Genomic DNA, 12,949 nt, shown 5'->3' on the forward strand with positions numbered 1-12,949 from the left:
TGCAGAGGCAAGATAAGGAAAAGGCAGTGACCCCAGACTGAAGGGAGATAGGTCTCCCTGGGGTTTTCATTTGGATGGATCTCCAGATAGGGGCAGGTAGGGAAGGGGAGAGAGCTATTAGAAACCAGGTGATAAAGCATAAAGAAATGATAATAAAATGAGCCATCCTCTGCTCAGCTTCAAGGAATGATGACTTACAAAACTATTTCACTGTAAATGAACTTGTTTTTCAGACTCATTATGGGAAAAAAGACATGAAACGACTCTTCAACTACGAAAAAAAAACAAAACATGTTCACTTTGAACCCAAACCCAGAGCGCGAAGACTTGGGGAGAGTGCCTTTAAAATGAATGTTGACCGCGTGGTGCTTAATAAATGTAGGGGCTTTTAAAAAATCCTGTTGTGGGGCTTCCCTGGTGGCGCAGTGGTTGAATATCTGTCTGCCAATGCAGGGGACACGGGTTCGAGCCCTGGTCTGGGAAGATCCCACGTGCCGCGGAGCAACTAGGCCCGTGAGCCACAATTACTGAGCCTGCACGTCTGGAGCCTGTGCTCTGCAACAAGAGAGGCCACGATAGTGAGAGGCCTGCACACCGCGATGAAGAGTGGCCCCTGCTTGCCACAACTAGAGAAAGCCCTCGCACAGAAACGAAGACCCAACACAGCTAAAAATAAAAAATAATAAATAAATAAATAATAAAAATAAAGGAATTCCTTAAAAAAAAAAAAAAAACAAAACTCCTGTTGTTGGAAACATCTTCCTCACTACCCAGAAGACAAAGAGAAACAGTGAGTGTTGACAACACGGTATTAAAAGGCCACCCCTACCCAATTTGTTATCCACAAATATATATATTCTTTTTAATTTACTCTAAGCCAGAGTGTTGGCTCCTAGCATCTTACTTTCATGTCATTATCTCTCTGCCATACACACAAGTCATAGCTGGGGATTTCAACTCGCAGTGAAGCTACGCTGAGATTCCAGATCTCAGGTAGTGTTGGCATGAGTGCAGGTCTCTTCAGTCATAGAGAAGACAATATCCTAGGGAGTCTGGAATTAGTCCTATTTTGCACCATTCAAGCCAAAATGCTGCTTATCGAGAAGCAAGTTAATTGCTAGCTAATGGCTATGGGGGAAAAGCACCACTGCATTTTGATCCAAGCATCTCTCGGCACCTGACAATAAACAAAGCTGAGCAAAGTGTAAATGTAAAGTGGAGACGGATTCTCGAGGAGGTTAAAGAACAAACATTAAAAAGGCGAGTTTACCTCATCCGACTGGGAGGGGCTGATTCTGGGCATGGGCGATACTTGCGGCGTTTTCAACTGTGTGCTGTTGCCGTCTGGCACCAGCTCTCGGTGGACCGTTTGGATGTGGTTCTGGAGTTCATTTTCAGACTCAAACTTAACGTTGCAGCTGGAACAGCGCGTCTTCAGCGCCCCGGCCTTGCCCTTACCCTCCATGGCACTCAGGTTCTCATTCTGGCCCAGGCCTGGTCGACTCGTGCCGGGAGGGTTGCTGATGCCTGGGCTGACGCTCTTACTGAGATTCACGCAGCCGGCGCACAGACCATACGGCAGGCCGTTGATGTCAAGTTTCACCAGGTCTTGCTTGGAACGGAATTCCTTGAGGCAGGACGCGCACTTGTACAGTTTGGGGACATGCTGGCCACGCCCCGTGGTCTGGACCGCAGACCCGTTGCCCGTCTTTTGCATGTGGAACGTCCCGTGGATTTTGAGTTCTAAGGTGGAGGTCACCGTCTGCATGCACACCACACAGCGAAATCCCGTCAGGGAATTCCTCAGGTCGGGGTGCATTTGGCAATGCTCTAGAAACTCCTCTTCGCTCTGGAGCGGCATCTTGCAGATGCGGCAGTTTCCGGTATCGAGGCTCTTACTGTGCGTGACTTTGTGTTCGGTCAGAGTCAAGAGGGAGGGGAAGCGCTCCCCACAGATGGGGCACATGTAGTGTTTGACGGGGCCCAGGTGGGTCTGCATGTGTTCCCGGAGGCCGTTTTCCGAGAAGAAGGTTCGAGAGCACACGTTGCACTTGTAGTTGCCTTTGATGAGCTCGGCTTTCTTCTTCACGATGGCGCTCTCCCCGGGCCGGATGTTGTGGTCCCGCAGCTGGTGGTTCTGCAGCAGGGTCTCCATGGTGTAGGCCGCCCCGCAGATGTCGCAGCCGTACATGGGCTCCGAGGTGTCCACGTCCTCCTCGCTCCCGTCGTGACTGTTGTGGGACTCCTGGCTGTTGGTCAGCAGGGTCTGCAGCTCCACCTCCTCCTTCTGCACCTGCTCCGAGGCCCCGTTGGCGCCGCAGTTGGGCGTCTTGGCGTCGAACACGCAGTGCTTCTCCCGCAGGTGCTTCTCCAGCAGGATGATGGCGTGGAAGGCTTTGCTGCAGAACTTGCAGTTGTACTTCTTGCTGTGGGTGGTGATGTGGCACTGCAGCTCCACCTCGGTGCCGAAGGACTCGCCGCAGAAGATGCACTTGTGCACCTTGCCCTGGTTCTCCAGGTGGTTGTGCTTCACGTGCAGCTGCAGGTCTGTCTCGTTGCGGAAGTCCCAGTTGCAGGACGTGCAGCGGTAGACTTTCTTCTCGTTACTGTGCTTCACGGCCAAGTGGAGCTGAATGGAGACCTTCGAGTCGAAAACTTCTTGACAGAGGGTGCAGCGGAAGAAGACGAAGGTGTGCATGTCCAGCAAGTGTTTCTGAAGGTCGTCCACCGACGTGAACTGCTTGTCACAACTCTCGCAGATGTAGTACGTGGAGGTGATCATAAAATGAATGGTGACGTGCTTCAGCAGGGATTCTTGGTTGGGGAACTCCTTGTTGCACTGAGGACAGGTCAGTTTCGGAAGCACAGTGTCGAGATGAGTTTTCAGGTGAGTCTGAAAGCCGTCCAGGGACGTGTACTTAGCACCACACTGATTACAGATATACTCTCCCGCCGGCCGCGCGGGCGCACCTCCGACCGCCTGCATCATCTTAAGAGATGTCTGCTCTATGGCCACAGGAGAGAGGGGGCTCAAGGCCCTGGATTTCTTCCCGTTGTGAATATAATTCAGGGCCAAGGGAATGTTTTTATGATTCTCTTTGATGTGCTTGTTCAGTTTAAGAACGCTGTTGAATATTGGAGAATTTGTACAATAGGAACAAGAATAGACTTCTACGACAGGTTCTTTTGGAGTCCCGAGCACTGGAGACCCAAATCGGGAGCCACTGAGGTCGCAGTGGACCTGCCTTATATGCTCTTCGAGGGAAGAGTCAGTGAGGAACCCCATGTAGCAATGGGGACAGAAAAAAGCGTTGCTGTCCTTAGCCGCAGGGTTGGCGAATCCATGAGAACATCGGATGTGTTCCTGAAGGGTGTTGAGGTCGTTGACAACTTCGGAGCAGAAGTTGCACTGGTAGACTATGGCGGGCATGGCAGACACGATCAGACCTGGGTCCTGAGCTTCGTGCACTTGCTTAAGATGTTCATTGAGGTTATAGAGGGAGGGCAACACCTCCAAGCAATACTGACAAATGTGGGCCTGCTCTGGCTTATCTAAATGCATAGTCTTCAGGTGAATCTGCAGAACCGCCAGACTCGAAAACAACTGCTTGTTGCAGTAAATACAGCTGTAGGTGACTTTTGCCTGTTTACTCGAGGGGACGGTCATGTCCGGGGTTTGCTGAGAGGCCCGCTTCCTCCCTCGACTCTTGGGGATGGGCGGGGCGGCCTCCACCATGGTCGAGCTGTCCACTGAGAGGTTGGAGTCCGGAGTCGTGCTGGACACGGAGGTGTAGCCCACCGTGACCAGGGAAGGGCTGTTGCTGGGGTTGCAGGACTCTGGTTGCTGGTGACCGTCCATGTGGCTGTACAGTTCCTCGACGGTGTGGAAGCTCTCGGAGCAGATGCTGCAGGAGTTCTTCTTCTCCCCGCCGTGCATCTGCTCCATGTGGTTCATCAGGGAGGCCTCCTCCACGAAGAGCTCGTGGCAGTAGACGCACTGGAGGGCCGCCCGGTCCTCATTGGGGGAGCACTCGGGGTGGCACTCTGCGATGTGCTTCTGGAGGTCCTCCGGGAAGTCAAAGCCTTCCTCGCACTGACTGCACTTCTGAGTGTCCTTCATCTTCCAGTCTTCCATCCTGGAGCCACCCTGGGGGCCGTCCTTGTTCCTTTCATGAACCTGCATGTGTCCGTGTAAGGAGCTCGAGGACAGGAACCCACGGCGACAAATGGCACATTTATATGGCTTGTTGGACGTGTGAGTCTTCAAGTGGATCTTCAGGTGATCACTTCTGGAGAACGCGGCATCGCATTCGCTGCAGTGGTACTTCTTGTCTCCGGTGTGGAGCTTGATGTGGCGATCTCGGCTCCGCTTGTGTTTGAACAGCCTACTGCAGTAAGTGCATTTGAAAGGCAGCTTGTCGCTGTGACTCTGCTCATGGTGCTTTAGGTAGCTGAGACGGCTGAACGACTTGTCACAGAACTGGCATGGATAAGGGAGTCCAGGGCCACCTTCTTCCTCTCCAAAATCGCAACCTTCTCCGTGGCTGGGGGAAGTCTGGTCCTTGCTCGAAGGTGAGGAAGCTGGCCAGGAGCAAGTGGGGTCATCTTCCACATCCACTCCATCTGCAACAGAAAGCATCGGGACATTTCATTTTCCGTGTTGAGAGTTCAAGAGTGAGTTTACTGTACCGCTGTGAGAGTACTGTACACAGGGTGGGACCAACGAGAACCTTTCAGGGAAAAAAAAAAAAAGGAGAGAATATTTGAGTGGAACACTTTCAAATCTGAGCCCCAAGCTTTTATTCTACATTTACTTTTCACTGGATTGTAAAATATAAAAAGATATTAAATAGTTCTGTGCCTAAATTACCCTTTTATTACTTTTTATCATTCTTCTTTAGAAGCAAGGTATATATTATGCATTGACAATTTTATTAAAATGCAGATTTTAATATATTTAATGTTTCTTTTGTGTTCATTCTAAAATGATTTGCATATTATGTGAGCATCTGAAGGACCAAATGAAAAGAGGAAATATTACAGGAATGATTTAAAATTAATGCAGTCAACCCAGATGTCTAATATTTAATAAAAAATTCCCTCTGCATTTTGCTTGTTTTTATATAAAAAGGCAATTCTGAAGACCAAAATCTTTTATGGGGTTCTTATTGATACAGACCTTATTGCATGCAGCAAAAAAATATTAAAAAGTAAGCACATGAAAGAAGACAGAAAACACAATAATAATTATGTCTTGTGTAATAAAAGACAACCAGGATTTCTTCAATAACTGTAAGATTCGAATGGCATAGGCCAGAAAATGGATTATTAGATGTTAGAAGGGTACTGCTAGATATTACATGTAGCTAGGATCAGCCAGGATCAAGAAAAAAAATGAGAGTTTCACAAGGGCCAGATTGTAATAGTGTATTTTGTTTGGAAAGTTCAAGAGGTGGCCCACCATTTCTTCCTTTTGCAAAAGCTTCAGCAGCATGAACTTCCTTAGCCAAACAGGACCTGCACTTTGAGGTGAGCAGAGACAAAGCAACTTGTGAAAAACTGGAAACAGGAAAAGTGATAAATGATTATGCTAAATGCTGAAAGATTTATGGGTAACAAAGAGAAGACAAACAAGCCTGAAAGCCAGATATAACCTTAGCAAGTTATCCATAAAGTAACTCTACTTTATATTAGGTGGTTTTTTAACCATGTTTGTTGCTAGTGTACACTCTTACTTCTGTCACTTTCTTAATATTCAAGTGGAAAATGAGACCTTCTCAAACAGGTTGTAAAACCTCTTTCTGGCTTTTCAAAACAATCTATCATTCAGGATCGGAAGACACTGTAAAAGCTTTTCACTCTCCTGTCGTGTGCAAGATTTTTCATAAAGGCAGACAAGTAAAGACCATGGAGTGTGCCTGGTGGAGACAGTGATTCTATTAGAATAATAGGTTCAATTAGAATATTATTGGGGTATTCTAATAAGATGCAATTAGAATATGATCAAATACATTTTAAAATTCTTCAAAGCTAAAGTTCACTAGCAAGCTATATTATTAACATAAAAGTAGAAACTGGCAAGCATTATGTAAACAAATTCCACGTCTGCTTTCTTTAAGGTAACAAGATTTTACTAGATTATCAACCTCTTGCTTATCCACAGGAAACAGATGAGGATCATTCCTTTCCTGCATCTAGAAACTGATGACAACACCATCTCACTATCAATGCCAGATGGCAACCATCTAACTCTGAGAAAACAACCAAACACCATTCCTGGATCCCTGCCCACTGCAACAGAGCTTCGCAATACAAGTTGAAAACCACATGATTTTGCATCCTCATTTATATACGTCTATAACCTAACGTGTTTCCAGCATAAGAAAGAGTCTGACAATTGTGGGTGTGATTTCAATTTAAAGGTGAATACACATAAAGAATATATGCATATAAACTCATCACCCAACATACAGAAAAACAATTTTGAAAAATTAAAAACAAAAACAACTTCAACGATGGTCTAGCTTTTCCCTTAAAAAACATAAGCCACCTAAAGCTGGTAGCCCTAAAACAAGCCAAAGTTTTGAAATATTTCCCCTAATTAAAAAGTTTACTCTTTATTAAATTTGCTCAGCATTCTAGGAAGAAAATCTACCACTTTTCACACATTCCTTGCTTAGGCTTACATCCTGTTGTTTCACTTAAAAATATTTTCAAACACATCATCTCATTTGTACAGTTGGGGAAAACAGTGAATCAGAATTTGTCATGCATCTAGACTGAAAGAATAGAATTACTGAGCCTGAAAATTAAGCAAGTGAATTTATTATTAAATTGCAGATTATGCCCAGGCATGATATATTATTATACAAATGCACCAAGAATTATAGAGCCATAGACCATTATAAACATGACACCATGCTTAAATCAGGTTCTTGTCTGTGGGCCATGCCTGACTATACACCTCTTACATAACTGTTCTCCTAAGCTTATAAATTTCAAATATAGTCAAGTGAGCTGAGGGTCAGGATCAAGTTTTTACTCAAACCAAGATTCAAGGGAGCTAGAAACCTTCCCTTCACTCTCTCTCCTGTCCCTATTACTTGGTCTTGGGAAAAAGAGAACATAGATAATCAAAGATGATGTGTCCTTGTAACTGAGATACACGGAAATCACCTACCGGCTTCCTAAGGCTCAGGCTGAGGGACTGAGGCCACAGAGCAGAAGTAAAAAGTTTGAGCAGGGAATGCTACTTTTAGAAAAATAAGCAAAGGTTTCGCGAAAGGCTGATTTCTGTTTTAAAATCTAAATTGTACAACGCTCATTTGCTAGTGTTGTAAGTGGGCCTTCTCTCCCTGGGATGCACAAGGAGCTCACGGACAAGACTCCCAGGGCTGTTTATCCATGCTCTAAGGGTATCAGAATCTCCCCAGACTTTTGTGGTGTGGTGGTGTTGCCAACATTCTCCGAGGTCTACCTAAGTCTTTGAAAGCTACTCGTCCCCATTCCCTTAAGCTTTTTGGCATTCACAACACAACCTATGTTTAAATGGCTAATACAGACTTAAACGATTTCAATTTCTTTTTTTCATCTGGAAGAAACTATGGAGGATTCTTTCAACTCCCGTTACTGAGTCAACTTGAACTTTTTTACCCTTCGACACTCACTGAGTGCTACTTCTTACAGAAGTGTGTTTCTGTGTTATGGCAGGTTTTCTGCATTTCAGTGTGAAGTACTTAACGTGTCCATGTTAAATTTTAATTTTTTTTGGAATCAGTCACTTCACCCTAGCTGACTCTCAGAGAGCTATAGCTCTTACAACGGGAAGAAGAAGAAAAACAACAACAACAACAAAAAAAACTTTGCTGGAAACCAGCTCCGTGGCCTAAAAGTCTATTTAAAGATGCAAATGTGTGTGCATAGTTAGTGCAGATGTTTTTCTACAGCAACTGTACTTGCTGAGTTTCACCATTTCCATAAAGCACATTAAAACAAGTGTGTGAACACTCGGAGATGAAAGTCTCGAACACTCCTGAGACTTTCAGTGGAAAGGAGAGCCGCCTGACTTTTCTCCAAGCAGACAGGAATGCCCATGATTCAGCAGCCTGAGTAAATAAAAGAGGTCCTTATTTCCTAATTTTGCTGGCTGGCCACACTGCAGCAGCCTCTGTGCTCCTGCCAAAGGGGATGCAGAGCTGGAGCTACACCCAGCAGCTGAAGGCCTGTCTTTGTTAGCCAGCCAGGCTTTCCCGACCATCTTCTGGCAACAAAACTGCCATATCCTGCAAGGAAGACCTCCATCTCGGGCTTGATGGTTCTCTAGTCTGCCTGAAAGGATGAAACAACAGATTTTGCTGGGTCTACGTCGGAGGATGACAGCTGGAAACTCAGTTAGCGGCAGAGCAACACCTGTTCGGTCATATTTATGGGGGAAAGTGCTCACTAACAGAAAAGTGAAGTCATACTAGAAGGAGGGATTGTGCAGAAAAAATAAAAAACACCAGAGCACAAAGTACCTCTGTGACATGAGCCATCGCCCCTCATGTACCAACTTTGGAGGAGACAGCAAAGATTGGCTATGATTTTATCCTGGCTACTGGGGGATGGACAGACGAACACACCCTGGGAAGGGCTGCTGGGCTGCCAAATGGGGGGCTGATAATGTCCGTCTACAGCCTGTCATTGTGGAAGAAAAATGCTGAGGGTCTGGCCATTCTTTGGCTTTCAAATCCAACTGAAGTAGCCAATAAAAAAATAAGGTCAAAGAAGGAGGAAGAGAAGATGCACAGGAACGTTTGGGGTGATGCTAAAGCTTTTTATTTTTGTACCATAAAGCATGTCTTAGTCTTAGGGTAAAGTACACGCTTCTGGAGGGCAGGGACCAAGCCTAATTTTAGAATGCTGACTCCAACAATACGGGCAATCCTGAAATTATTAAGGAGAAAGTCAAGTAACAAAGTGGATTGACTCACTGTACATGTTAAAGAAGTGATCCGAATCTCTGAAGTTATGGAAACTTCCAATACATTTAGTTCTTCGTAGGGCCGGGCCCACGAGAAGCTGGCTTACTGATGTCCTTTTGCTACCTGAGCTCATTCATTGTAAAGGCAGAGTACTCACTAAACCGCCCTTGGGGACTCAGTATCATGTGTGTGCAAGTGCCACACAGCAAGATTTCTTTAACAGGGACAGGATTTACATCACTGGTTACTTTTCAAGTGAGGAAAAGAAGCCCGAATACTGACAGCTCTGGTACCTCTCTTTTCGAAGAGCAATAACTCAGAATGAGAACTAAAAGTCAGGATTCCGGAGTTTTATTTCTAGCTTCATAACTGACTTGGAGAGTGACCTGGCCAAGTCATTTAATCTGCCCCTACCTAGGTATTTCACCTGCAATATGAAGATAATAATTCTTGCTACTTACCCTCTGGGGTGTTACAAAGATTAGTGAATATTTCTAGGGCACCTATCATCGCTGAAGGAAAAGCTGCATATGTAAACAAAAAGATTTATCTGGGTTGCATGTATTTACGTTTTCACATGTAATCTTCTTAATGTGTACACTACAAACATATTTTAACATTTTCTTTTCTTTAATTGAACCACTGGAATATCAGCTTTAGGGACTGGCCCAAAGAGTGCCTTAAGCATTCACAGTTGTATATTCAGCCACCAAGAAAATAAAATATAAATTGTTGGTGGTATCTAAAAGTTAATGGACCATAAATCCAAGTATTAAATTATTATACATATGATATAATCTTGGGTCTTTACAGACAGATAACCTTGGAACAAGTATTTTGCTATGTAATTCCGAAGCCAAGTGTGGACTTCGGAAATTACCTCTCTTATCCTTAAAACACTAGCAGTACAATCACTGCATTATTTAACATCAAAATAAGTTCATTTAGTAGATGATTTTTTTAAGCATAGGACAGTAGGTGAAAGCATGAGACCAAAGCAAATTTCCAGGTTATTTCCTCCATTGGCTGAAAATGGTTCTTTCTTTCTACCAGCATGCTCTAGGAGCAGTTCTGAACTTTCATACTAGAGTTCATAGTCCTTTTTCCACTCATTAACTTAAGACACCTTAAGACAGTTAAACTGAGAATCTTGAGGGAAATATACAGGTAGGCACAAAGGCTGAGAGAAGTTAGGTGCTATCAAGAGAGAACAATATTTTGAAATGTGTGTTTAATAGACACAGGTAACAAGGATATTTGTCATGTTAACCCAGAGCCATCACAGTAACAACTCTGCATCATCATATTTAAAATCATCTCACCAAATTGCACAATACATTTTAAAGCAATGATCTAAATTGCTGAAGGAGATGGTCATTCTAAATAAATCATTATGCATTATTACACAATTGTTTCCTTTCATTCTCAACAAAAATGTCAACAGTTTTAGAAAGGCTGCAACTTTAATAATATAGCTATCATACATTTAAAAAAAAAATCAACAGTCCCACATTAAATTCACTCCTTTGTCATGTAACTTATTTAACTACTTGAAAAGGAATATTCTTTACTGGGTGTTCAAAAGAGAAAAGTGAACTTTAAAATGACTTGTAATTCACAGACACTTTTAAATTCTGTAATATTACGAACTGTTCTGGAAGGACCAATTAAATGCATTAACAGTTAGGTTATGAGGGAAAAGGGTGGTCACTCATTAATGATAGCAGCTGTGGAAGCAGGAGTTGGAGGAGCACATTTTTTAACACAGTCAAGATGAATTCCAGATATCAGAGCTCAGAGGTTATTTTTTTTTTTTCCTTTCAATACTCCCTAATAAAAAAGAGGCTCACTTTCCCCAACAATCCTTTAATGCTTTGGATGAGCCAAAGAGATAAGTTGCTATCACCCCTGCGCCGTCCTCCTTAGGTAATCCTGGGCTTTATATCCAAGTTGCCTCTTTCACCAGACACAGTTCTGTTACGTGTGCGGAGAAGTACAAATGTTTTGCTCGCTGTTGCTTCAAGTTCATTTGAACAGACGGAGCTCAATGAATTCCATCTTCCGCCGCCAAATTAAACAGAAAACAGTGCATTCTTAAGCAGTTCACACTTAACTCCACCTCTCAAATCAGAGGAAAAAGCTGACGTGAAACCAGTTAAAGAACAGTCATTGTCTCTCTCACGGAAACTGAGACGTGTTTCTGAAGCCAGACAGAAGGAAAAGCGGTTTCCAATTACGTGGGGGGGGGGCGGGGGGGTGAGCACGGCTTTGCTGCTTCCATCTTTTGGCTCACTTAAAAATATATATAACTAATGATAAGCACCAACCTCTTGGCGTTCAGTAATTGGCAATCATATGCTACACATCTGTTTACAGTGCTGTGGCTGTGAGCATTCTACATCATGTAATGTATTTATCTCTCCTTTAATAATGACAGCCATCATCACGGTGAATTTCCCAAGTCTGTTTCCTTTTAATCTCAACTATTTTGAGTTAGAAGGCGTGTTTTCGTTACTTAGAAGTCTTGTATTTATATATGACCTCATACCACAAAGAATTTGAAGCACTTCTTCATTGCTTATTTCATTTATTCATTTATATAACCAACATTTATTAAACACCTACTGTGTGTTTAGGTCTGATAACTAGCTTATGAACTCTAGAAATTACTATTTTTTTTAAAGTCTTGGCCTCCTTGTCTATAATATCAGAAAAATTCCAGCCTTCCCCATAGTTGATATCATAAGAATCAAACATGATATTGTATGAAAGAGCTTTCTGAACTGCTACAAAATAAACATGTACTAAATTATTACTACTACCCTAAAAGTCAAAGTTACCGTTAGGTTATAACTGATAAATGTGAAAACATTACAGAGGAATAAAAATTAACTATAATTTAGTGGTTGCTTTCTTCATATTGAAATTCTAAGAATTTTAAAGGACTTAAAAGGCATTTTTGTTTAAAAATAAGAAATAGGAATTGAGTTCCCTGGCGGTCCAGTGGTTAGGACTCTGAGCTTTCACTGCCGAGGGGCCGGGTTCAATCTCTGGTCAGGGAACTAAAATCCCACCAGCCATGTGGCCAAAAATTAAATGAAAAATAAAATAAAAAATAAACCAAAATACAAAAAAAAAACTGAACGCTAATAGTAGTTATCTTGAAAATCAATGTGCAGGAGCTCATTCTTTAATAGCGGCACACGCTGGCAAGCTGTGATTAATTCATTGGTGGAATAAAATCCCCACAATGGGATGGCTTGCATTCAAAATCTTGAAGCCACATCCCATAGTTCTGACTCCAGCCCAATATCTCACTACTTTACCTGTTTAGAAATTTCTCGAGGGCAAATTCTACTTTGCTTCAAAATCCTTTGCTCTAGTGTGAAATATACCTATTAAGCTTTGAAAATATAGCCACACCTTTTGAAATATACTCAGCAAATTTCTCAGTGCTACCATGTTAATCATTAGTAATTTTAAATTAACCTCTTCACTGGGGTAGCATAACATAAAAGGGATTCTTCCACCAAGAAAACTAAGTTTGAAAATGGCTTCATTAGTGAATGATGGACCTCAGAAAAATCATTCCACCATGTTAATGGTTTTTCGAAGAATTGCCCTACACACTAGAATTTTTAAACAAAGAAATCAAATTCTGTATTTCAAAGAGGAGTCTGGTCTATGAGAATGTTTTGCCATGTTGAACTCTACTGAATACTTTCCAACATGTAGGCTTTGGTCCAAGGCTGGCGAACTTTTGGTCACAAGAAATTATAACAGTCCTGAAATGGTGTTCACTCGAGCTGAATTTCACCTGTATTATATCCACGGCAGCAGTAAAGCTGACATGAATTTTTGGCAGTTTAAAAAGGCCACACCGTATACTTCACTGCAGATAAAGCCACTGGAGAATACAGAAGTGTTGAAAGGCTAAAATTTAATTAATGACCAATTAGCACCCCCTGTGGGTTCATTGTGCAGTA

General features: G+C 43.0%; 1 protein-coding gene across 4 annotated transcripts in view; it reads right to left on the bottom strand.

The window, feature by feature from the left end:
* ZNF521 (zinc finger protein 521) overlaps positions 1–12,949 on the bottom strand; it is a 280,444-nt gene that overhangs the window by 158,696 nt on the left and 108,799 nt on the right. For all 4 annotated transcript variants that reach the window (XM_059894811.1, XM_059894809.1, XM_059894810.1 and 1 more), the window contains one exon: positions 1,271–4,623. In XM_059894811.1, the coding sequence (XP_059750794.1) occupies positions 1,271–4,183 (2,913 nt within the window). In that variant the 5' untranslated portion in view covers positions 4,184–4,623. The remainder of the gene's footprint in view (positions 1–1,270; positions 4,624–12,949) is intronic.

Source organism: Balaenoptera ricei, chromosome 14, assembly GCF_028023285.1.
Source record: "Balaenoptera ricei isolate mBalRic1 chromosome 14, mBalRic1.hap2, whole genome shotgun sequence".
NCBI classification, from domain to species: domain Eukaryota; kingdom Metazoa; phylum Chordata; class Mammalia; order Artiodactyla; family Balaenopteridae; genus Balaenoptera; species Balaenoptera ricei.